The 27,314-nt window shown below is 40.5% G+C and overlaps 1 protein-coding gene across 1 annotated transcript in view; it reads left to right on the top strand.

The window, feature by feature from the left end:
* The window catches only part of LOC145772859 (uncharacterized), a 77,252-nt gene extending 51,070 nt beyond the window's left edge, over positions 1–26,182 (top strand). Inside the window, exons 8-9 of the mRNA XM_082584741.1 lie at positions 25,321–25,506; positions 25,765–26,182. Of these exons, the coding sequence (XP_082440867.1) occupies positions 25,321–25,506; positions 25,765–25,884 (306 nt within the window). The 3' untranslated portion in view covers positions 25,885–26,182. The remainder of the gene's footprint in view (positions 1–25,320; positions 25,507–25,764) is intronic.
* Positions 26,183–27,314: the final 1,132 nt, after the last annotated feature.

Raw genomic sequence — 27,314 nt, 5'->3', positions numbered from 1 at the left:
GCAGAATCAGCAAAAAAAATTGATCTTTAGGCGCTTTTGGCGGTTAGCACCACGAAAAACTGAAAATTGTATTTTTGGATTGTGAAGTTAACAAAAAATCACAATTTTCTGGAATAAATCATTTTCAAATGAGAAATACTGCATGAATTTGTCATTTTTGATGCAAATAGGCTTTGTGAAGATAGAATAATAACTCAAGACTAATTTGGAATTTTATTAGTCAATGAAAAGTCCAAAAAACACAAAAAAAATGGTGAAAAAGCATCAATTTTTTACGATAAAGTGATCAGGAAAGGACAGGCCTATTGCAAAGCCCCGGACACTAAAAGAGACTGAAGAATGGTGGGGTATAAAATTGGGAAGTTTTCGAGGTTAATGCATTTAATGGACTTCTTGAACCGTTGAGAGCATTTCGGGGGGGTAGGGTGGATGAAGGATTATATTGAATATTTTACGCATACAGTCACACTACCATACCTGTATTTTGTTGATGTAAACACGCAAGAAGAACTCCTCCAAATGTTCCCTCTTCTGTACAACAAATCGAAGAAAAGCAAGATGGACATACTCAAAGATTATGTTATGGAATATCCTCATGTTCAAACCACCAAACCAACAGCAGATATTGCGCAACCAATATTGCAGAAGATGTGTGTTGATGCTGCTGACATTTTGGGGAGACAAGCTGGCCGGGAATATGGCTTTTGTACCCTCCCCATGCAACTTAATTGCATTTGCTTTCATAAGAAGAACGTGCCAGCTTGCCATCGCACAACCTTGATGCAGAACGCCACCTTGCTGTATTTGGCAAAAGAGCACCTGTTGCGAAGTTCCGTGATAAGAAGTTTACCGCAAAAGGGATCCAAAATCATGTCACTGTGTTTCAATCACCCAATTTAAAGAACAAAGTAATTAAAAGGTGGCCCCATACTTGATTCAAGTGTTGGGTATGAGAAGATAAGGTTCTCATTGTACTCAGCCTTCGGCACTTAGGAGAGTAGGGTGGTCAGTTCCTTTCTCTCGGCCAAATTTCCCGCAGAAATTATGCTTACCTAATTTAGTACACCCTAGGTAGAGGTGAGCGGTGTTTTCAACAACCAGCTGAAGCCGGGAGTCGAACTAGGTTTGTATAATTGGAAAGCCAACGCCTTATCCGTTGTAGGCTACCATCCCATTAAAGGGTTAAATTCTATAGTCAAGATTCTCAATGGCATGGAGAAGCACTGGGTAGGTAAACAACAGCAATTCCTTGAATTGAAAATTTCAGAAAAAATTGAAAAAGCAAATTACACTCAACAATGTTTGGAATTGTGTAAAGAAAGGACCAGCAACGAGTGTAGAAGAGTTGCATGAAATCTTCAGATCAAATCCTGACAAAAAGAAAAAAAAATAGTAGATACGAACGGAGTTATCCTTCTATCGGGACATCCATAAAGCTGGTGTCATACAGCTGCCAGATTTGTTCAAAATAAATACTATCCCACAGAGGAACAATTAATCAACTTGTGTGCTCTTTTTGCAGAACATGACCCAGTATAATGTTTCCTTGCCATCGAACAATGATGCTGCAATGGTCTTGTCATCACAATCCTGTGTTATGTCAACTCAAAGTACTGAAGACGACAACATGAAGGAAGTAGGAAATTATTATATCACATTGATGACTAAAGAGAATGTTGAATGGTATATTGCTTCGTATGTGGGGCAAAACACCGATGGCAGATATACATAATACAATGGATCACCTCACGAGAGTACAAAAACGGTCCGATTTGAAATGGAAACATCCAGTAAAAACTGATATAATAAGTTTAAAACCAGAGTCGATCGTTGAATGCATTAGACCCTATTGATGGTGAGTGGGATGTTTCCCAAGAAAGGAATATAGCATTTACATTGCGTAATCATAGTTTTATTTCCAAAATGACAGAATAATTTCTGAGTCGTCGTCGTCGTCGTCTGAGCTTCTGGGGCCGAGGGTCTATCCTTTTACCACCCCAGATTCACGATGTTCTCGGACTACACTGGAAGGCTGCTAGAGAGCAGTCAGTCTTTAGTTTCATCATCCATGACGCGCAGAACTTCCACTCCGTTTGGTGGCTTGAAGATGGTACAGTCATTGATGATGTGGTCTGCGGTCTGTTCCTCGGCACCACATTCACAGGAGGAGGAAGAAGCCATTCCCCATTGGTGCATGGTCGAGGGAAAAGCCCGACGCCCGTACGGAGACGGTTGAGGCGCACCCATGCCTGTCTCTGTAGTGTCAGGCCGATGGGGCGTGTGTCGGCGTCGGGGATGAATGAATGGAGTCTGGTGGTGCTTGACCTCCAATCTCCATTCAGAATTCTATTTATGGTCTGCCCAAGTAGCCGCAGTGATGTCTTGTTCATCAGCTTCGTTGATCAGAAGTTGAGCGGCTGGCACGAATGGGTGTCTTGATTTCAGTCGGCGAGGGTGCCCGTTTGGGAAGGCAGAAATCTTGTGGTGGAGAAGATGGTTAGGCTCCAGTGCCCGTCGACCGAGGGACAGAGTGGCTTCTTCGCGACGAAGCTCAGCAGGTTGGATGCCAGCGAGAATGGCAAAATTGTCCAATGGTGTGGGACGCAGGCATCCGGTCACTGTGCGCAGGGCGCTGTTTATGACAGTGTCGATGTTGTGGCAGTGAGCACTGCGGCACCAGACAGGTGCACAGTACTCTGCTGAAGAGTAGACAAGGGCTAAGGCTGCTATTTGCAAAGTGTCAGCCCTCGCCCCCCCCCCAGCTAGAGCCTGCCAGGCGCTTTAGTAGTGCAGCGCGGGATGTCAGTTTCTCGCGCAGTGATACCAAATGGTGGCGGTATGTGAGCGATTTGTCCAGTGTCACCCCAAGATACCTTGGCTCGGGGCAAAAGGACAGAGGTTTTCCGTAGTTGTGGACATGTAGCTCACGATCAGCTTCCCGATTGTGTAGGTGGAAAGCTGCCGCCACAGTTTTGGTTTCGCTGAGTTTCAGTCGCCAGTTCTGGAGATAAGCTGAGATGGTTTGCATGTCCTGGCTCAAGGTGTCTTCTAGATTTTTCCACGACTTTGTGGAGTGGAGAATTGCCAGATTGTCCGCATAAGCGTATTTTGCGGAGACCGTGGTTGGCAGGTCGTGGGTGTAGATGTTGAAAAGAAGTGGAGCCAGGACCGATCCCTGTGGGACGCCGTTTTTCAGGCGTCTCAGTCTGCTTCGCCGTGGATTGCCGGTGGTGAGGGTGAAGCTTCGATTCCTGACAAGTTCCATAATCATATGGACCATATGTCGGTCAGGAAGCAGGCGAAGCAGCTTTTAAGTAAGGCCGCGATGCCATACAGTATCATAGGCAGCTGTGAGATCTAGAAAGACAGCGCCGGCCTTCTTTTTTGCCTCAAAGCAGTCCTCGATGTCTTGGGTCAACAGTGTGACCTGATCTACAGTGGATTTTCCGCGCCGAAACCCAGCTTGCTCTTTTGGAAGGAGCGGGTCGATGATTGGGTTGACGCGGGCATAGATCAGCCTTTCGAGGATTTTGAAAGGAACACAGAGGAGGGATATCGGACGATAACTTCTTGGGTCCTCTGGTGGCTTGTGAAGCTTAGGGATCGCAACTACTAGAGCTCTTCTCCAGATTTTTGGAATTGTGAGGTGGTACAGGCAGGAAGTGAGGAATCTACGTAACCAGGACTTGATGGCAGGACCAGCATGGAGCACAAGTCTCATGCCAGATCTTATCCGGCCCTAGAGACTTGTGTGGTTTCACTAGGCGGAGGGCTGTGGCGAATTCCTCTGGAGTGAAATCTCCAGAGATTGTTTCTTCTTGTGGTGTTACCACTCGCCACAGGGCAGACACTTCCTTGGCGACAAGGCGGGATGTCTCGCGGTCCTTTGTCTTGTAGACCCCGTTCTGCACTAGCTGGGAAGCGATGGCATTAGCAGAAATGGGGCACTGGCGAGGGGAGTTTGCTGAGCGCCCAGTGAGGTTGTTGATGATGCTCCATGCTTTGCGGCGGCTTGAGTGTGAGAAGTCGATGGTTTGGACTGCTTCATTCCATCGCTCAAGCTTCTTTGCGTCCAGCCGCTCAAGTAGTCTGGTGGCGGCGGTGTTAGAAGCAGTACCCGGGGTGGCGTTTAGGTAGAAGCGATAGAAAGCTTCACACTCAGAGTCCCAGCATGGTGCATAGCTGGTTCGATGGCCACGTGGTATTGTGGCCTTTGCCGCAATTATTATAGCATTGCAGAAGTTCTAGTATGCCTCGTCTGCGTTGCATGTTTCAGGTGGTGGTAACTTTGCAGTAGACTCATTGGTCAAGAGGCTGTATTGATTCCAATCGGCTTTTTTGAAGTTCCATCGCTTCACCGGTGAACTCGTGACAAGAACCACAAGTTTTGGGGCGATGATGAGGGACGGCCGGTGTTGGGACCGCGGAAACTTCTCAAGCACACGTCTGTCTGGAAGAGAGCTGTCGACACTCGCGAAGGCCAAGTCAGGGTTTGTCCCTGTTCCCCAGCGGCCGGAGTGGAAACTGGCTGGTTTCTTTGGATTGAATAGGAGGGCAAGATGGTTTGTAGAGACCCAGTCAGCCAGCAATTTTCCATCGCTGCTTGTGTTGTTGTAGCCCCAGTCGATGTGCTGGCAGTTGAAGTCACCAGCGTAGAGACTGGGGGAGGGGAACGTTGGAAGGGATGATGGCAACATTCGCGAGGGTGGGGGCTTGTAGATGTTGACGATGTTGTAGTCTGAGATACATATGCACACCCACTCAATCTCGGCATCAGTTGGAGATTGGTCGACAAACGTCCACTTCAGGCTCTCATGCACAAACGTGGCAATGCCGTGCTTCCTGCTTAAGGTAGACCCGGCTAACGTGTAGTTGGGAACGGCTAGCCTATCTGCAGAAGTGCAGTGGGTCTCCTGGAGAAGGATGACGAGTGCCCGGTTGGTATGGGCAAGCTGCTCTACAACTTTGGTCTTGCTTGTTGTGTAGCCTTCTATGTTGAGCTGCAGAATGGTGGGGAGTCTGAACTTATCAATTGCCCCTTGCAGCTGTGCCGTCGGGGTAGAGGCTCTTTGTTGACAAATTTCGTTTCTCATCTGGTTGAAAGCAGATGGTACTCACAGGATGGGGCACGAGGAGCCATCTTGTCGTCCATTCCGTCGTCCTGAGTGAAGTGTGAATACACTTTCATAACTTTCGTTTGTATGTTTTATTACGGTACCTGATTTTTGCTGAGTTTTGACCACTAAGATAACTTTAACCGACTTGTACAGATTAAATCGGTATTAAGTATTTCTGCAAGATTCCTCAAGTATTGCAGGCAGCATCAAATACTATTACTTCATATTTTGGAAATTAAACTCAATTTCAGGTGTTTTTGCTTCAATATCTATGCTTCTTCACCATTTTTTTTTGTGTTTTTTGAGTTTTCTTTGACTAATAAAATTACAAATTGGTCTTGAGTTTTTATTTCATCTTCACAGAGCCTATTTGCATAAAAGCATGACAAGTTCATGCAGTATTTTACATTTGAACACCATTTATTCCAGAAAATTGTGATTTTTGTTAACTTCACAATCCAAAAATACAATTTTCAATTTTTTGTGGTGCTAACCGCCAAAAACGCCTAAACTTCAATTTTTTTTTGCTGCATCTGCATTGTCATATCATATTATTGTTTAAATAAGAGTCCTATGCAAAATCCAAAGGTAGTGCCTAAAATCCACCGTGTAGCCTACTGGCTACCCCTATTGAAAGTCATAAGTTTCATGGGAATGTGATTTCTTTCAGATAAAAAGTTCCAAAAGCAGAAAGTATTTATTTCAGAGCTGTATAAGAAAACTCAAAAACTTGCAAAAGGTAAGTAAATGTTTTTACCTGCTCAACAAAGTTTGTTATGCTAAAATTTTTTTTACTGGTTTGGAGGTAACCTCACAGAGAGCCACTTTATCTGGTTCAGATCTGGTCAGATCTGTTATACAACAAAAGTGGAAAAAGCGTCGTCACCTCGGTCACATTCAGGCAACAAAACCCAATTCATTGGGGGAGTTAGACCTAGTTGAGTTGAAGTGATCCAGTGGATTAAAAAGATTTTTCTACAAGATAGCCAGCCAAGGGTGGCCAGCCAGTTGGCCAAGAACTAATTTTTTACTTCGCAAACTGCAAAGAGCTACACTCGCATCATACACATGGACTCACTAATATCGCCACGTCTCTTCCTCACTCAAACATATAGTGTACGTTTGCTCAGCTAGATTTATTGTAAATATTGCATACAAACATGGAAATGACAGGACTTTACAAGCCATTTAGTGTTATGCGTGTTACCATACTTGGTGGGACATTGGTAATATTTGTCTTGCACAATCTTCTTCAAATCATTGTTGCCAATCAAAACAACTGGTTGACAAAGATGTCTCGATGCTTTGATGTCATGTGTTTTAAGTAGAATGCTGATTCACTGATGTTTGTTGACCCGACACTGACAGTAACTCAAGTGCAGCTCGTTTGACATTGGGGTATTTTTTAATTGGCACGTTTATTAAAAACTCTATTGCCCTTCCTTTAAAAAGAGTTTCAATTGATCTTCCTCACAAAGATCAATCATGTCCAACTCAGTCGTAGCCTTGTAGGGTTTCGCCTACCTGAATGCTATATTTTATCCCGGACGAGCCCCCAATGTAGGGTTTTGGCAATCTGACGCTGTCTTTTTGTTTATTGAAAAGATAATTTAGTCTGTCTGTCTAGTCTAGGGGTATGATTAGGCTACCTACAAAAGTTAAATAAGTTAGGCTAAATGTATTTATTCAATGTAGATATTATTCAATCAAAGTTACAAGTTCGGGAAATTGAGAAATATGTCTAACCAATTTAGTTTATTGCGACGGGTGTCAGTGAGCGACATTCTTCCGTCGTCAGTGAACGACATTCTCGCGTCGTGAATTTAACCTTCCCCTTTAGCATGAGGTGATACTGCATTCCTCCTGGACAAGAGGTAAATCTGTACCCAGCCTATGATACTGTATAAAAACCAACATTATTGAACCATTTCAATTTTCTATGAAAATACATCCAGTAGAGCGATTTTACATGTTTCTTAGATCCTCCTGAGCATGAGGTGAAACTGCATCCCTCGTGGGCAGGAGGTAAAACTGTACCCATCCCATTAGTTAAGCCACTGCTGTATTGCCTACTAAGCCAAAAGGGCTCCCTGGACGCATCTGAGACCAGTAGCGTTTTTAAATTAGCCGTTGCAGAATAACGACGAGGAAGGAAACTTGTGCCTTTTTTGTTGTAGATCACAGAATTGTAGTACAAAGCGTTCTTGGGGGGTTTCAAGCAATGTTGCACAGGCCATCCAATACTTTGCTTAGTCAGAGCGATGGGTTTTCATCCATACAACGTTAGTGATTTTCTTGCTGGCTTTCAGCAGAGTGATAAAATGTGACAAATCTCGATTTTGTAAATGCAGTTTCAGTTTATTGACAAACGCAAACTTGCTCTGCACCAGGTCAGGCAGAATTTGACCTTATCATGAAATTGATATCGACCTCCGGCTTTGTTCGAACAAAAAGACCTAATCCATAATCTTCTGAGGATTCTGAATGTTCGGGACGTTGAACCAGAGCCACTATATTTATAGTCTGGAAAGTCAATGGCAAATCTGCCAGAGGTTGTTGTTTGCAGCGCCACCTAGGAAAGCTATGGTCAAATCACAGAATCTGCTTAGAAGGTATGCAAATACAGGCATATTGTCTACTATCAACGGTGAAACTGCATGATATTGTGGTTGCAGACTTGTTTTTAACTAATGTAGAATGTTTAGGATGTTAGTTACAGTTAATATCTAGCATGACTACAAGTAGTTAAAAGATGATGTGAGTTTTCAAATTACTAAGGAATTGATTAGTTTATAGTGTAGGGACCCGAATGAATTTCCATTGTTTTTAGCTTTCTACAAAATGTAATTCTCACATAACATTTGCGTCTCTTAAAAAAGGCTCACTTGTTGTGCACCGAGATAATTTTGATGGATCATTTTTTACTCAAATAACCTTCCACCGGCAGCTTTCCTCAAGTGATTCTGTTTAATGGCAAGTCATCGCTTTCAATCTTTTCTGCTTTAACAAAACGTTACATCCGCAGTTCACCTCTGCGACGGAATCTCACCAGGAGTTCACCCTAGTTCGTAAACATTGTTGAAATTTGCCAATTTTAAATTACGTAACTGCTTGCTTTTTCCTTTTTTTGAAAGTGGTTTATATAACTCTGCACAAAACAATTTTCACAGAGACTCATAAGATAACTTTTCAAATTCAATTCGAACTCACAAATAAAGAAATTATTGAGACTCATTTGCGTTACGTCTGTTGCCATTGAAGCTTTGTTACGCCAGCAGCGGTATCTGCTGTCATCAGGGGAATAAACATTTAAATCAACAATAAAACATTAAACCCCTGCAATAGTTTGAAGTAGTGGTCTTTAAAATTCATAAGTTTCAATGTACCAAGTATATACAGCAGCTTAATAATTGAAGGGGTAAATTACTAAATATTTGTGGAAGCTTTAAGCTGAAGTAGGCTTGAAATTAGTACCGTAATTGGCAGATGCTACTTAGCCAGCATCATTTCCAAAAACATTGATTGATCAACTAATTCAGTTGACAGTTATTTTTAAAAAGTGTATAAATTTGTTTTATTTAGTGATACAACTAAAAGTTGATAGGTTTCAATCTGTGATACTCTAAATAGCCACTCCCAAAAATGATTTATAAACAAAAAGTAGAGATGTACCGATATATCGGTGATGTCGGCATTTTTTGAGTATCGGTATCGTCAAAATTTGGCCGATACTGTGGCCGATACTAAACACGTGAAAATAGGCGTTTGCTGCGGATTTTATACAGAAGCAAAGATATAGATTTTTTAAAGTTGTAACTAACGTCACATTGATGTAGAAAAATAACAACCTGTTCAAACTTTTGATAGTCACACTCCCATGACTTCTTGTGCGTACGTTTTAACATTGGTTGCTTACAGTGATTCTTTCACTCAAACAAAACGTTTTCTTTCAGCAGTTGTTCGATTCTTAAGTTGTGAAGGAGACTCAATTTCTCCAATATTTATCATTTGTGTTTCTTTTTTACTCTCAGCAGAGGATAAAACTTGTAAAAGTTTTTCATCCATACAACGTCATGAATTAAATTATATCTCAAATGGGCACAAGACTTGACATCATCTAAACGTAACAGAAATAGCAAAGAGCAAGTAAGCTATCACTATAAAAAAAATGTGAGGCAAATAGGCAACATCAAAAGACATAGATGTTCGTTGACTTGTCAGCAGCAAGTGGTGATAACTGTGGCTGTGGGAGTTTGTTGCGCAGCCTACTTACTCTCACATTGTTTAAGCTTGATGAGTTTATTACAACGAAAGGTGGAAATTAAATCACAAACTGATAGAACCAGCTTACTAAAAACAACCAAGTTACATAGGTTTTTTAAACGTTTAGCAACGTAAAAACGATGCAAAATTATACATTTTTGCTACCTGGGTAGTTTTGGCCTGGCAAAAGCTTCTCAACCGAACGACAAGCGCTCTAATGGGTAGAAACTTTAACATAGGCTACTGATATTCAATTGAACGAACCCGAACCACGAGATGTTAGGTTGTCCGTTCAATTGTGACCATTTCAGCATTCAGCCAGAGAGTTGGTTTTTATTTTAAACGTTTTTAGGTTTTTTGTTTTTTGGTAATTACACAACAAACAAGAGCAATAGCAGTGGTGGAAAGTTGCATTTTTCCTTTGTTCCGAGAAACGCAACCTTGATGACGTCATGAACAGCGTAGCTTCTGATTGGTTGATGGTTTGTGGTTCAATGGGATATCAGTATGTTAAAGTGCCTACCACCCTTAGGTTGCACAGTACTTGTCGAATAGTTTTTGTACGACTACACAAATGACTTGGTTTACATTTTACATCTTATTATCAATTATGATAGCCTATTTGGAGAGTTTGCGCAAACCCTTTATTAATTTTTCAGAAACCCCAATTATGATGTAATTCAAAGGTTTTTTTAATAGTTTTATGCAAATAAGGTAAAACTTAGCATTTGGTATAATTACATGCAAATACTAAAATTGCTTCTTTTTGTAACACTAAAGTATCGGCCAAAATATCGGTATCGGCCTGAAAAAGGGATATTGGTGTCGGCCAAAATATTGGTATCGGTACATCTCTAGTAGCAATATTTACATTTTGAAAGATGTATTTACTTGCATATGAACATATCGGATTACTTTCTACCTGTATGACAACTGCAATTTAAGATGTACACGTTCATTTTTACACAAGAATTAAGATTTTGTGGAAGAGAAGTCACATCGAAATGTCACACCAATCACCGTAGAAATTGTCAAATAAAAGTCAACGCTGAATGCTGAGGTATTGAACGTTCTTCTTTCGATGCCAGTGTTTTTTTAATGCTATAGCGATTGAACATAACTTATTTTACACATATGCCTTACATTACTGGTATGCTAAACTGCAGGGCTTCTCAAACTATGGGTCGCGACCCCAAATGGGGTCGCGTAATGAAATTTTGGGGTCGTAATGAAATTCTAGTGCCGGTGGGTTGTAGTCTTCCCATGATGTCAATTGACCGCAACCGTCGGTGCGAAATGTCGAACGATAAAATATAATCAATCGTAACAATTGATGCATTGTTACGCTATCATTGCTGTAACGTGCTGACCAAAAGTAACCTTATCGCTCGCATTATGATTTCAGAGTAGCTTATCAACTAGTTTCTGAAGGAACCAGTTACAAGATTAATTGACTATGGATCAGTGGTTAGGTTCCGTAGATTCATGCGGTAACAATTGCAAGCACAAAGAAAACAATTGAAAAGTCAGAAAGAAAAAGAAAATATAATGATCAAAATGATCCGTTTTAATGTCATTAACGTGGATGTCCCCATAATGCAACAAAACTTTAATTGCAACAAAACTGTTGGTGTTTTATTTAAATCCAAGATGTTGAAACTTGACTTTAATCCGATCATATATTTAAATGAAAAACGTATCTGCTTTGAGACCTAGTGAAATATTTAGGAGTAATAATTAACGACTTGCTATCCGATGATGAAGACACGAAACGACAATTACGGTCGTTGTATTGTGCTGGAAACATGTTAAAAGCAAGGTTTTCCAAATGTTCGATTGCTGTTAAAAATGTGTTGTTTCGTTCCTATTGTATTCCTTTTTATGCCTGTCAACTATGGTGCAACTATTTTTCAACCAATAGTAATCGCTTACGTGTTGGATACAATAATTGTTGCAGAATGTTGTTTAATCTGCGGAGACGACGCAGCATCACCTCTGCATTCGTTGATAACAATACCACAACTTTTCAAGCTCTCATTCGTAAAAATTATACCAGTTTGTAACACGATGTAACTTGTTTTCCAATCAATGAATTTATGAAATAATGCCAACAGACTGTTACTATCAATCTTTGTATGTGGTACAATGCAACTCAGCTCTTCGGAGTTGAGTATCTGCTTTGTTTCTACATTTTATGTTTGATTGTAAAATGGACCATGTTGAGTCTGATGTAAATAAATAAATAAATGGGGTCGCATAGAAATATATTTTTCAAAATGGGGTCGCAGAGCAAAAAAGTTTGAGAAGCCCTGTGCTAAAGAACAATGACATCACATGGTCACCTAAGTTCTGAGAGAATAATGACACTTCATGAATATGGTGCATTACTGCATTTATTTGTATTTTACAGTTAAACGAAGATTTGGAAGGTGGAAATTCGCCTATGACGGTCGAAATTCTCTTCGAAAAGCGTGGTCATTACGCCGACATATTGTACAATGAAATTGACAACCTTAATCTACCATATCATGACTATTGTGAAGAAAACTTATTGCCGGACTTGGAGGAGCTTCATGGGCTTTTGAAAATACAAATGCTGCAAAAGTATTGTGATATACTGCAAAAAAAATATGGGAGTGAAGAGATACCCGAAGGGCATATTAAACAAATTGTTGTTCGTGTTATCCCAAGAATTATTTGTGATGAACACCCGCCCACGCGGGGTACAGAAAATCAAAACGATGCAGTGAGTGAAGAAGACAAAAGCATCATTACTTACCTCAGTGGTGCCATCATCAAATGGGGTCTGAGAAAATTCAAGGGTCAAGAATACGATTGGTGCAAGAGTCAGGTTTCACATAACGGCACGTTGCCAATGTGTTATGTGAGATATGGAAAAGGGCTCATTTCTCCCTGTTTAAAATTTGTTGAACTTATAATCATGTGCGAAATAGAGTTTCGAAGACAACGAAGTATGCGAAAAATTTCTGTGCAATGCATACAGCAATCTATTAATTGGAAAACCCTCTACGAAGGCGCGTCTGAAGAACTCATAAAAAAAAATTCTGGGGAAATACGTGCGTATGAGGAATCGTATTTTTGCCACTACAAGAAGACTTCTTATACCAGAAACAAAACAGCAAAACAATCGCACAAGCCGAACAGTGTACTACGTACCACTTTGAAAAGTATAAACAATTCCAAAAGCAAACATTGAAGCACAATTCCTGTTGTATTTTGTTATCCGTTTTTGATTTGTGCAATGAATATCGTAGTATGCTTTTCAAGCTTCTTCTCTCGTATTGTCGCTGTATGTCAGGGCATCCGTTGGTTAGCCACTGCCTGGTGTCGTCATCGATGGAAATAAGGCCTTCCATACCATGGGGTGATCTATATAGCCGGCAATCCTTGATAATGTGGGCTGCCGTCTGCATTTCGCCACACTCACAAGCAGCACTCTCTGCCAAGCCCCAACGCAACATGTCTGCACCATAGCGTCCAACACCAGTGAACAAACGGTTGCGCCTTGATGAGGCAAGTCTAGAGAAGCCATGTCCCAGCTGGTTTTCGTTCGGGAATCTGAATACTTGGCGAAGTGGGGACGTGCTGCTTGACCATTGTTCACACCACGCCGTGTGGCACCACTGTTTGCTAGGGCTTCCACCAGAGGCTGCCAGAAGGTCTTGTGCAGCGCGTACAAATGGCTTTCTTGATTTTAGCCGCTGCTTTGGTGGATATCTCAGCGTGGTTGTGTGTAGCGGATGGCCAGGGTTTAGGACTTTACGGCTCAGGGAAAGAACAGCACGTTGGCGCCGTAGTGCAGCTGACTCAATGTTTGCAAGGACAGGCAAACAGTCAGTTGGAGTTGGGCGGAGGCAACCTGTGACAGTTCGCAGGCAGTTGTTGATTGGTACATCAACAAGGTCAGTATGGACACTTCTGCACCAAGTAGCAGCACAGTATTCAGCAGGGGCGTAGACTAAGGCTAGACCACTTGTTCTCAGCACTGAGGGGCTAGCACCCCACCTTGTACCAGCAAGACGTTTCATGAGAGCAGTACGAGCTGTCACTTTTCCGCGTAAGTGTTCTAGGTGTTTGCGGTATGTAAGGGACCGATCAAGTCGAACTCCAAGGTATGTGGGTGTGGCTTCGAAAGGAAGTGTTCGGCCGTTATTTTGGATGTTAATTTTCCTGTTTGAGTCTCTATTACATAGGCGGAAGACAGAAGTCACCGTCTTCGCTTCACTCAACTTGAGGCGCCATTGGTGCAGATAGGAAGATAGAATGTTCATATCCTTTGTCAAGGTGTTCTGCACTGTTTCCCATTTGCGGTGAGAATAAAGAATAGCCAGGTCTTTTGCGTATGCGTATTTATTAGAGGAAGTATTTGGAAGGTCATAAATGTAGATGTTGAACAACGTTGGGGAGAGAACAGATCCCTGCGGAACTCCATTTCTTAGACGTCTCTGTCGGCTTTTCTTTCCGTCGCTGGTTTTAAGAATGAAGCTGCGGTTGGAGATGAGCTTTACAATAAACTTAACCATGTGTCTATCTGGGATTATCTGCAGCAGTTTGGAAGTGAGGCCCCTGTGCCAAACAGTATCATATGCCGCAGTAAGGTCGAGGAAGACCGCTCCCGACTTCAAGTTGGCCTCAAACACATCTTCGATGTTTTGTGTCAGCAAGGTTACTTGGTCGACTGTTGATCTTCCTCTCCTAAACCCCGCCTGTTCATGTGGGAGTTTGGGGTCAATAACGGGCTCCATTCGTCGGTGTAAGACGCGCTCCAGTAGTTTGAATGGCACGCACAATAGGGAGATGGGGTGGCAGCTCTTTGGGTCAGTTACCGGTTTGTTTGGTTTTGGGACTGCAACAATCAATGCTTTCCGCCAGAGTTTAGGAATCTTTTGGGTTCGCATGCAATGAGAATAAAAATTTCGTAGCCAATTAATCGTTTCCTTTCCTAAGTTTTGTATGAATTCGGGGTGAATCAGGTCTGGTCCTGGGGCCTTCCCTGCTTTCAGTAACTTTATGGCTTCGGTCATTTCTTCGGTCGAAAAGTCTTCAGTTAGTTCGTTGTTACGCGTGTCATCCTTCCACATTTCTGATGTGAGGCTTGAGAGTCTGCGTTGAAATTTGCGGTCTATTTGTTGGTGTCGTCCATTTTCCACAACCTGCGATGCAATTGCATTAGGTGTTACAGGACATTTCGAACAAGTTCTGGAACTTCTTCCAGTCAGGCGATTGACCGTGTTCCATGCTTTACGACTGGAGTGGGTAAAGTCTATAGCTTCGACTGTCTCAATCCATCGTTCCTGATGTTTGGTGTTGAGGTGCTGCATCAGGCTTTCAGACCTTTCTTGGAAGTCTTCAGATGTTTCGGAGTCATTCAGGTCTTCGTACATACTTTGACACATTTCGTCCCAGCATGGTATGTATTCCTTGCGTATTCCTTTCTGTATTCCTTTCTTTTCAAGCTGATTTCTTAAGACATTACTTTACCAAATAAAACAAAGGTTTCTATTAGCACCGTCCTTAACTTAAATAGGTAAAAAGTACAGAAGAGTACACAGTAGATACAGAGTTCCTTCAATGTAGGTACTGATTCTCAAAGTGCCAAATTCTATTACTTGCAGTCTCGAGTAAAGCGCAGTATGCTGGAGTGGTTAGTCTAATGTTCACTCTAGACATTAGATCCCTTCACTGCAGAGTACTTTACCATATCTAAACTTTTGGCGGTACTGCTGAACATTAGAACTACAGGCGCAGCATTACGTGCAACTCTTTGATGTTGATGACCGAAGTAACGTTTAAGAGGATCCTGATATATTCTTCTTGCAAGTACATAATCTGCGCCTGCAGCAAGCGTTTCTCGAATTATCGCCGGTAAGGACAGGGACGATACGAGAAGAGCATCTTCTGAAGCTTTGCTTAGTAGCATCTTTTCTCTATTGACATCCCCAACTAAAGGACGTGCTTCTGCATTCGCCCTCCAGTTTTGCAGATATGCAACAAAATCTTGTTCCAACCAGGTCAAACGAGAATCTGTGAGTTCATAGTAGACCAGTCGGGAACGTTTAAAACTCTTGCTTTGAAATCCGTTAAAAAATAGAAAATGTTATGGCGTTTGCAAAGTAACAAAAACCTAACTTTCATTAATTCATCAAAGCAATGAGTTACCTCCATTCATGCAGTCAAACCACTTGTCAATGTGGAGAACAAATTCTGCAAGGGCTGTGTATCCTCTTTGTTTCAATGCCATTTCTGAATGTTAATAATATGCATTAGTGCGCCGATGCAACAAAAATTAGAATTAATGCAGTTTCATAATGTAGCATCCTGCTTACCAACAGTCATTGACATGGTTTGTGCAGCAATGGCAACATTCATTTTCTCCCAATTGGTAGGATTGACATGTGCTTCTGTGAGTTTGTGGTACACCCGAAGTTCACCTCTTGCAAAATTTCCTAAAATTAATACTTCAATATTATAAGCGAAAGCTGCAAACTCAGTGGTAGTGTACTTAAGTGGGAAGACATTTACGAAAAAGGATTACAACGGAAAAACTTACACGAACTACATCGTGTATGGGCTATCACCATCATTCCATAAGTTTTTTTTGGGATTGAGTAAATTATTTCTGCAAGTCTTTAATGTGTGGGGAGGGTCCAGAACAAAATATATCCACCCAAACAATGAGCATAAATCACGATATTGCATAGTGCGGTATCCTACATGGTCAACAATCATTGCCGGTGTAATGTGTTCAATCGTGTATTTCTTTAACATAGCGTAAGCATGCTGCCAATGTAACCATTGCAGCCTATACAGTATATGATTACTGATCACTTGATTACATATATACATCTAAGCAAAAAACTGTACTTGCCATTGTTCATCACTAATTAACTATAGGCTACATAGGTATGCCAGAATAGTGAATCTGCTCAATATATAAGTACAATAACAGCAAGCACCATATGCTTATTGCTTAAATTAAAAAAAACAAAAACATGATGTGTGTGACGCATTACGTGATTCACTAGACCAGGGGTTCTTAACCAGGGGTGCGTGTACCCCTTGGGGGTACGAAGCACCAAAGCAGGGGGTACGACATGCAGTGTGGAATTATACGCTATTCAGGCATATGTGTGAAAAAATGCGTAACAAGTCACTTTTGTATACGTCTATATACTGGAGAGGTTTCTACTTCTCAGAGATGGATGCAAGGCCCATTTATTTTCAGCCTACATTCTATGGATGATAATGACTAAATGAAAGACTATCTTATTGAAATGAAAGCTAGTAGTAAAAGCAAAATGAAGTTTGATCCAATGCAGTTGGATGCCTTCTGGTGTGCACAACTCAACACGTTTCCTCAATTAGAAAAAATGCTTTAGACATCCGTGTGGTTTTTGCGACAACCTACCCATGTAAAACTGGGTTAACTCTTGTAAACATCAAAACTAAGTCGGGCAATCGTTTGGATCCAAGAGATGATATGCGTGTGTCTATTTCAAAGAAAGAACCTCGTTTCAACATAATCATTGACGAAAAGCAGCAACAAAAAAGCCATTCGTAGATTGACTGATGAATCTTGTTGAACTTACAAGACTGTTTTTAATGCATACATTCAACACGTAAGTTATCAATACACTGAGTTTAATTGCTATTATTACAATTTTATTTGCTTCCGTCGGCCATTGTTGACAGGGGGAACGAGAAAATTTCATGAAAGCTCAAAGGGTACGAGTGCTAATAAGGTTAAGAAACACTGCACTAGACATAAGCTCTTAATTTATACCAATGTCAACCATCATGACATACAACACAAAATTACACTATTTTATTGTGTTGATTTTACCTGATGAAATATGAAAAAAACATGGAAAAAGGTTACAAATTTTTCAGTAAAATGTGCAAAAAACCCTTCTTCAATAATTAAGAGCTATAGAAACGACATCCACTACCTGACTTTATGTCCATTGTTATTATTTTTTGCGTTTTTTGCGTCTGTAGTGCGTCCTATCTGTATTTGTTTTGTTTTTCTGTTCGTCCTTCCTTCTTCTTTTTTGTGTCAATTTGCTATTTAAAACGCAATACTTTCTTTCGTATAACTGTTTGAATGGCAGACTCGACGACCTCCTACGCCTTCGGAGCTACGGTCTTTTGCACTCTCTCATTGGATGAACACTGTACGTTATTGTTTTATGTACGTTTCGCATCCAAACAAAAATAAAATGACCATCCAAACTGTTTTGCCCACTGTGCTGTTGAAACAGCAAACCTTTTCTTTTCACCACTTGGAACTTTGTACAAACAAAATCCCATATTTGTAGTGCTGTTACATTGTGGTAAACAGAAGTTTATTCCATCACATTTACGCTTAACTTGTGACATTATCAAACTAAATAATCATAACTAAGATAATTCACAATCCTAAATACCATACAGCATTTGATTATGAACTGTAATGCTAATAACAACAAAAGATAATTGCTAGCAAAGGTAGTGGTTAACCGGTTACTGCATTAAACCAGTGTCTGCTAGTAGTCTCAAAGTAGACTAATTGACCTACAAAAAATGGCATGCTTAAGATAATAAAAAATAGGAAATTACAACACAAAGGAAATAAACAAAACATAACCTTTGAATGGACCAGTTAAAGCAGTTATGCTGACAATCAAATTTCCAGTCTGTACATAACCAATTAAGATGCTATGTCGCAAATCACGTTCCCCAAACATGGAACAAGTTACGGTATCTGATTCTGCTGTGTCTTACCCCAGCCTAACTAGTTTTAAGTTAAATCTCAGGACTTTTAACCTTTGTGAAATTGTTGCTTTAAATTACTGAACCTACATACTTACCGGTACTCAAGTTTGTCTTGCTAATGCTCTTTGTTTATAAATCATTTTTGGGAGTGGCTATTTTGAGTATCACAGATTGAAACCTATCACCGTTTTGTTGTATCACTAAATAAAACAAATTTATACACTTTTTAAAAATAACTGTCAACTGAATTAGTTGATCAATCAATGTTTTTGGAAATGATGCTGGCTAAGTAGCATCTGCCAATTACTGTAGGCCTAGGCTACTAATTTCAAGCCTACTTCAACTTAAAGGTTCCACAAATATTTAGTAAATAAACCCTTCAATTATTAAGCTGCTGTAGGCTATATACTTGGTACATTGAAGCTTATGAACTTTAAAGACCACTACTTCAAACTATAAATTAATCAATTCCTTAGTAATTTGAAAACTCATATCATCTTTTAACTACTTGTAGTCATGCTAACCTAAGCCTCAGAAAAGTAGACCAAACGAATTTTTCTAGGTAGGCTAGTAACTGTAACTAACATCCTAAACATTCTGCATTAGTTAAAAACAAGTCTGCAACCAAAATATCATGCACAGTTTCGCCGTTGATAGCAGATAATATGCATGTACAGTAGAATTCGCCTATAGTGACTTTGGCTATAGTGACACTTCGCCCATAGTGACACCTGTTGCAAAGTCCCGTTTGCAAACCATATGTTTTGCATAGAAATGACTTCGCCTATAGTGACTTCGTGTATAAGAACACTTTGCTTACAGTGACACCACATTTCTGTCCCTTGAGCTCAAAAATGTCCGTATGAGGACACTTTACGGCGTATTTCCAGTTTAAGTTGGAATCATATTTTGTCCTTATCAACATTCGCCAGTTCCCAGCCTGTAAATCCATCTTTTTGCATTGACTTAACGTATGCAGAGGTTGAACCAAAAAGGATTGATTTGCTGACTGGGTTTGAATTAAACCAACATAGGATGCGCATGCGCAGATACTGCACAAGTGACGTTATCAAAGACGTCATCATTCGTCTATACTTTATAGTGACACTTCGCTTATAGTGACACTTTTTCCGCGGTCCCTTCAGGTGTCACTATAGGCGAATTCTACTATATATTTGCCTACCTTCCAAGCAGATCCTGTGATTTGACCCTAGCTTCCTCAGGTGGCGCTGTAAACAACAACCTCTGCTCACCCAGCAGCTCTTGGTTCAAGTCAGTGATGAGATTTAGATGTCTTGTTGATATTGATGTCGAAGCTGGTAATCCAGCAAGCTCTTTTTCTAGTTGGATCTAAAATTTTCTTCTCTTTCATGCATGTATGCTTCAATGTTGTGCTGCTATTTTCGCCTTGCAATTGATGCCATATCATAAAAGCATTGATAGCAGTGACGTCACTCACTTAACGTCACTCACTTTACGTCACTTAACTTGAATCCGACGGCGTCGTCATTGAGGGAGCGTCCGATAAAAGACAGGCTGTTGTAATCCGTGATGTAATCCAGTCCAACCAATGATCAGTTCACAGTTAAGTCACGTCGTTAATTCACTGTTAAATCACGTCGTCATAATTCACAGTTAGCAGATCACGTCGGGATCACCAGAAATATGTAACAAGGTCCACGGAAAGTCTGGACCTGTACAGGTATTTTGTCTTCATGTTGGTAAGAGCTGAAAATGCTGTCTCACACATGCAGGTCGTGGCAAAAGACAATAAAACTTCAGTTGCCTTTTGCGATTACAATAGGTATTCTTCCACAACACTCAGCCAGAAAGATGCAATAGCTGTTTGATTGAGACTAAGGGCGGAATTCAGAAACCAGACTTAAGGCGACTTAAGTCTGTCTGGACAAAAGTCTGCGTTAAGCGTCGATTTTGCGATTCAGAAAGCAGACTTACGCTTTAGCAAGGCTTATACTCGGCTTAAAAGCCGAAAGATATAAGCCACCTGCGGAGGTGGTTTAAGCCTCTGTTGAAGGAAAACTGTTTGGCTAATACTGGAGGTATTGAAAGTAGGAGGTTTGTTACAGCATTTTTTTTAAAATAGACCGTCTGGTGCAAAGGCCACGAGACTTTTTTGATAGTTTTTAATGTGAAGCAGGTGTGCCTGTTATCTTAGCTTGGTTGCAGGCAGAGTTTCGGTCTGACAGTTGGCTTGATCGGGACTGTTCCCTCGAACTAGACTTCTTTCAGACGCTGACAATAGTAGGTTACTAGTGTTATTGCTGGTGGTGTAAATTTTGAAATGCCTATTTTGTGTTGTTGAATAACCAGACGCTGACACGCAGTTTAGTAATACTGCTTGTAACATCACTTTTGCAAACATATAATTGTGATTGGTCATACTTTTTCCTTTGTCTGCAATGCCAGGAAAAAACAACTCTATTAACTATCTTACATTTGACAGTTTTCAGACCAAAGGGAGTCTATGCGCCCGCCCTTTTAGTCATAAACTGGCAACAGTATTCCTACAATTGTACTATTTTTAACTTTCAAGGCATCAAAAATAACCTGAGTCATCTGATTCTTTCAAATTGATGAATTATTGCAAACGAAAACCATGTGCGTATTGGCATAACGTTGTCTTAACGTTGTTTCAGTGCTTAATGAGTATTACTTGCTTGTGAAGGAAAGTTTTGTGCCAGATCTGTCGCGTCATGGATTACTTGGCATCTACGTTAACGGACGACTTACTGATGCAACTACAACGTTTCTATTTCAACGTCACAAAAAACGACTTTTTTCTAGTTGTAGATTTAAATAACACAACATTGCATTATTTGTTGATTTAGCATGAATATAGCTCAGCTATACGCAAACACTTCTTCGCGTCAGTTAACTATCACTAAGATATGAACTACTGCTTTAAATTCAGTGAGCAACTTGATGAAGCAGTTTACTGCGCTTTTAGATAAACATAGTTTATACAAATTCCCGTAACCCTTTAATGTAAATTGCATTATCATTTCTTATTTCAATAAAAATACCAAGAGGATTTAATTACAACGACTCTGAACGCCAACTGCTTATTGACCTCATCAAAGACTTTCCAGTGGTGGAAAATAAATAAAAAAAAATGATAAAAAAGCCTTTCCAAGATAATCAAGCGAGGAATGATTTAACTAAAGTTTTTAACGCGAACAGCTCTACTGAAAGGACCACCCAGAGAGCAAAATCCGTTATATTTACATTGATTCAACGTCTGCAGGCGTTGAATCAATGTTAAAATGACGAATCTTGCTGTCTGGGCACAGATCAGCTGAAAAATTTAGGGTTAGTTAGTCCATCTGAAACTTGGCGTTATTGACACAGGTTTTGGTTTGATACTTAGGTCACAGTATATTATTGCATATAATTGTATTTTCGTTTTCTCACAAATTTGCAAACCATTGCTTTTAGGCAACTCTTCGATGAAGAGTATGCAAATATTCACATTGAAAGGCCTGTTCGCGATCATGCAGATCCTTTTATTCAACTTAGCGACAAGCAGTTTTGTCAACGTTTCCGTCTTAGCAAAACTGCTACTATGGAACTCTTTGAATTGTTTAAAAATGACGAAACGTTGACAGCCCGATCGCATGCAATACCGCCCATACTGCAGCTATTGATAAGCCTTCGATTTTTTGCAACTGGCCATTTCCAGAAAAGCGATGGCGACTTGGACGGGGTTAGTCAAAGTTCTGTTTGCAGAATTGTAGCGCGTATTTCTCGGTGCATACCCATTGTCACCCAATAGGATTCCATCAATTTCTCCATTCTCAAATTTATCTCGAATGATGCTGTTGTCAAAAATCCGCGCATCATGTGTCAATCCTGGCCATGATTGTGCAAGCAAAGTCAAAACTTTCCTATTTAGGCATCAAAAATAACTTGAGTAACCTGATTCTTTCGAATTGATGAATTATTGTAAACGAAAGCCATGTGCATATTGGCATAACATTGTTTTACGTTGTTTCATTGTTAAATGAGTATTCCTTGCTTGTGAATGAACTTTTTGAGCTAGATCTGTTGCGTCATGGATGACTTGGCATCTACGTTGGTTAACGAACGACTTACTGATGCAACTATAACATATTTCAACATCATAAAAAAGTGCTTTTTTCTAGTTGTGAGTTTAAAGCACAACATTGCCTTATTTGGTGGTTCAGAAGGAATGTAGCTCAGCTTTACAGCCTTCAGTTTCACGCTTCATTACCTCAACCAAAGAGTTGCTATAGCAATTTCTCTTTCGCGCGAAAACAAAGAGGTTTAATACGGTCTTATATAAGTCGCGCGTAAGTCGAGTTTCTGCATCGCAATTAAGCTTCTCGTATAAGCCTGGCCTATATAAGTCTGACTTACGTATAACACTGACTTATTTTGAGACGCAAATCTGAATTCCGCCCTAAGTATTAAAGTTCGATCAGATGATAATTCAGCTAATTCTTCTTCGCGTCCTGACAGATCAGTCTTTGTAACAACAAAGGGTGTAAAATCCAGACAAAATTCTCGTATGTCTCTTTTAAAAAGTACTTCTTGAAATGTGCAGAAAGCAATTCCAAATGTTGTGTAACGTCAGAGAAAATCAACTCTGTACTAATTAAGGGTTTGTTGGTGATGTAGTCATACAGAACAGGATACTTGACAGGGTAGCTACGTACTGTACAAACGTAGGCTATATGTGTGACTTTTTAATTTCTTGTTATATCGCCACGGACCACCTGTGCAGTCGTCGCGGACCACAGTTTGGGAAACTCTGCTTTAAATCACCGACACAGGCCCGGTCACCGAGATTGATAGAGAGAAGTTTCCGATTGTAGAAGTCTTGTTGCCAGGGAACTATTCCATCCATTAGATAACGCTGAATGGAGAGCAGTCCTTAACGTGCGTTGCTCAAGTGCACACCCCGACAGTCGAATCAGCAGTGCTTGATCTTGAAGCTTCTTTGTTCCAGAAGTCACGCGCTAACCAACTGAGCTATCGGGGCAGACTATCAAGTGACTCAATTGTTAGGCTGCTGCATTTTTGTGGTCAATTTTTAATTTGAGTAGCCGACAGCCCAATTTTTTTTTGTCTTTTCTTATGAGTATGAGTATGTCTTTTCTTATGAGTGTCTTAGGAGTAATAAAGTTAAGAGTTTTTTTAGTTTGTTGGAATTTGAGAATTTCTCTGGGTAAGTTTCCGTTCGTCATAATGACTGTGATCGTGTTTGCCGAACAACGCATTACATTTTTGCTCTCAACAAGTTAGTTTGGTGGCTAAGTTACATTACTTCTTGAAAAAAATGGTTTTATCAATGTTCAGTTTACTTTCAGGCAGCAGGCAATTTAGTTTAAAGTAAAACGCTTCTGGGTAGTATCGAACTCATACCCTTGGGGATACCAGGCCGAGAAATATCGTACGCGCCACTGATTCAGTTAAATAAAACTGAATGCTGATTACTAAAAAGTTGTTGAAATGAAATTGTTGAATTTAGAAGTTATATAAGCACCTTTTTCTTTTTTTCTCCTTACGTCCTCGTCTGCTTTGAAGGAGAAGATGAAAGAAAAAAATATGTCTTAATAATGATTATATATATTAATATAATAATAGTCATAATATTTAGATTAAAAGACCGGAGCCGGTCTAATAGCCACTGCCATTATTTTATGGTTAGAACCAAACTGAAGTTTTAGACTACAACCTGGTTAGCCGAGCTAATATTGATTGATATTATTCCTGCATTATGTTTCTTGGCAGCCGATTTGTAGCAAGAATTGACAGCGATAGACACGTGTTTCGCCCATGAGGCTTTTTTTTGTTTTTTATCTTCGCGCAACGCTCAGAGTTCGAGATGGATACCACTACATCTTGCAGGTTTACAATTTTCCATATGAAATGGATTTGTTCCCTGTCTCAGTGTCTCACCATTAGTGCGTCCGCTCCGGGAGCCGTCCACACACCCAAACACTCAGCAGGCACACCATACTTACATGGAAGATACCTACCAGGGAGGTGAGGGACTCACTACGACCGAAGGGACCCACCGCGGTGGATGTAAAAGTTTGGTTACTGGCTGCCTCAAGCTGATCTGCCTGTCTCGACTTTCCTCTTGCTGATCTTGGAGCAGACTAGGAGATGGCGCGTCAAGCTAGAGAACTTGCGCTTTTTGGTAGAGAATTAAACTTTGTGGAAAGAAAGGAGCCAACAAAACCAGCAGAGGACATTGTGAAGAAAGGGGCGTTCTTCCCGGCTATCAGCACAAGGCTGAGCACTCACTAGTACAGCGAGCAGAGCAGTTGCTCGCTGTACTAGTGAGTGCTCAGTCTTGTGCTGATAGCCGGGAAAAACGCCTCTTTCTTCACAATGTCCTCTGCCCTGGCGCCTGCTGGTTTTGTTGGCTCTTTTCTTTCCTCAAAGATAAGAGTTAAACTGACTGGTAAAGCGGCGGTCGAATACATTTGTGGCTAGAATACGGTGCGATACTGATGAGCCCAGTCTCATGGACGAAACACGTGTCTAGCGCTGTCAATTCTTGCTACAAATCGACTGCCGAGAAACATATTGTTGATTGGATGGTTTGAATGGCTAGTGTGGAAGCTAAACCGTTATGGTTACCGAATCGCAACTGCTCGCTGTACTACTACTAGTGAGTGCTCACTGCTCAGCCTTGTGCTAATAGCCTGGAAGAACGTCCCTTTCTTCACAATTATTCCTGCAAATTTGTTACTAGATTACAAAGATGGTTTCTCCTTCATCCCCATCAGTAAAATCTTGCGGGAAGGCAACGACTTGGAAGTGACCATCACAGCAGGAAGTCATTTTGATGGAGGGAGAATATGGATGAATCACTCCACCACTCAGAATGACATCCATGCGGTGACGTCATTCATCAAGTCGATGCCGACGCGACTTCGAGACCTTGATCTGTCCTTGTGCGGAATGAATTCCAACCAATTCCGTCCATTGAAGGAGGCGATCAAATCAATGCCTGGATCCGTAAGTCATATTTAACTTTTATAACCAACGTTTACATTGGTTTATGGTCAGTTGTTACGTTGATTCAACTTTGCATTACGTTGTCCCAGTTAAACTAAACGTCACAAACAACAACATGATTCAATTGTTGCATTATAATTATTGTGTTTAGATTGTTCGGATGCGTCTCCAAGGCAACCTCCTACATGTCGATGACGTCATCGAGGTATTGCACAAAGTCGAGGAGGAAATTGATATATCGTATTCCCTCGATAACGGTGATGGGGAGGGGAGGAGCTGTCCGAACAAAGAAGAACGATCCAAGTTGAAAGAAGCTCTGGATGGGTTGGACAACAAAGTGAGAGTTACGTTGTATCAAAGTTATCTAACGTAACATCTATCAAACTCTAACCTCAGAAATCTTGAAATATTTTGCTTCTGGTGATGTAGACTAGCTAGCCTATGGTAGCCTACAATTGCCAAGGTTTGTTATTCTATCGTTGATTCTACGTCAATAAACATTAAATCAATGGCAATTATTTGCGTCACAATTTCATTGATTCAACAACCAACCAAGAAACTTCTTTAATTTAATTATTTGCTTTGTCTTTTACAGGTCCATGTTGCATGGAAAGATGGAGGCGCTTTTGTTTGGATCAATATGGTTTCCACTGCTAAGCTCCTTGATGATGATGAGTGGTTTGATGATGATTCCACTGATGGCTCTGATAGTTGAATTTGTTTAAATTAAATCAGGGGTTCCCAATCTTTTTTACACCGTGGCTCCCTTTGAAAATTTTGAAAAGTCAATGGCCCCCCTATTTTTTTCAACCTTTTGAAAAAATTAAGAAACGTTATTTTATTTAAAAAACTTGTTCATATAGTAACCGGTAGTTAGAATGATATAAATACAACACACAATCAACATGATAGTAGCCTACTTTAATTAGTTATTAGATATGCAGTTAATGTGATGGTTGAGCTTGTTTTTGCTCTGACAATGTCTTAATTGCTGGTGGAAAGAGAAAGCCGCATGTCATATTGAATATCCAAGACACTGCGCTGCTTTGTCTTCATAAGTAACATTGTTGCAAACCCACATTCACAACGATATGTTAATGGGAAAGGCAACAGCAATGGCATGACAATTTCATTAAGCTTAGGGTACGATTTGCTTAGTTTTGTCCAAAATGTGGTCAAACTATCTTTCTCAAAGCTCAACCGGGTTGCCGTCTCTTGCAGCTTCAAGAGTTCGCTTTGTGTACCATCGTTTGTGTCTGGAATATTAGTAACAGGACAATGTAAATGGATCTTTTACTAGTGTAGCAGCTTGATCTGATATGTCAGGAAAATACTTGCTGAATTCTTGCATTAAATCTCCCAAGTGGGCACTAATTAATTTTTTCATTGGATAGCAGATATATCCACATCTCTGCCATCCAATACTTCTGCTAACTTTGGAAACATTGCAAAATTGCCCAATTCTATTTTTATCTGCCAATTGCCAAGTTTTCTGATGAATCCTTTAACAATGTCCTTGAAGTCTATGACTGTGCTGTCTCTTCCTTGTAATGATAAATTGAGATAATTTGGCTCCGTAAACAACTAAACATGTCAGTTAAATAAGCAAGATTTTCTTCAAAATCATCAATATTCATCATATCAATCAATTTTTTTTCAATCATGCCATTTTGTTTTTGGATTTGTTTGGCAGTTTGATTCCTTTGCATTTCGCTATCCATTTTATTCTGCATAAATGCCTTTACTTCTCTTAGCTGAAATAATCGATTCAAAGTATTGCTTTTTGAAAGCCATCTTACTTCAGTGTGAAAGATAAGGGTTTGGTAGGTTGCATTCATCTCCTTACAAAATACCTTGAACATTCTGCTGTTTAGTGCACTAGATTTAACATAATTGACAATTTTAATAAGGGACCGTTCAAATATTACGTAACGCTATCAAGGGGAGGGGGGTTATGAAAAGCGTTACGTTAGCGTCACATCGGGGGGGAGGGTGTTCAAGCAAAACGTTACGTAACGCTTACGAGTACGGTACGGTAGTTTATTTGTGCATACTTTCCGAGTCAAGCAGCAAAAAAGAGACACATGGTGATACATGAACAGGCATGGGCTCCGTTAGAGGGGGCCGCGGGGGTGATTACCCCCC

Source organism: Aplidium turbinatum, chromosome 6 (assembly GCF_918807975.1).
Source record: "Aplidium turbinatum chromosome 6, kaAplTurb1.1, whole genome shotgun sequence".
NCBI lineage: Eukaryota > Metazoa > Chordata > Ascidiacea > Aplousobranchia > Polyclinidae > Aplidium > Aplidium turbinatum.
The sequence above is the reverse complement of the archived record's forward strand: the minus strand, read 5'-3'. Positions and strand labels throughout refer to the sequence as shown.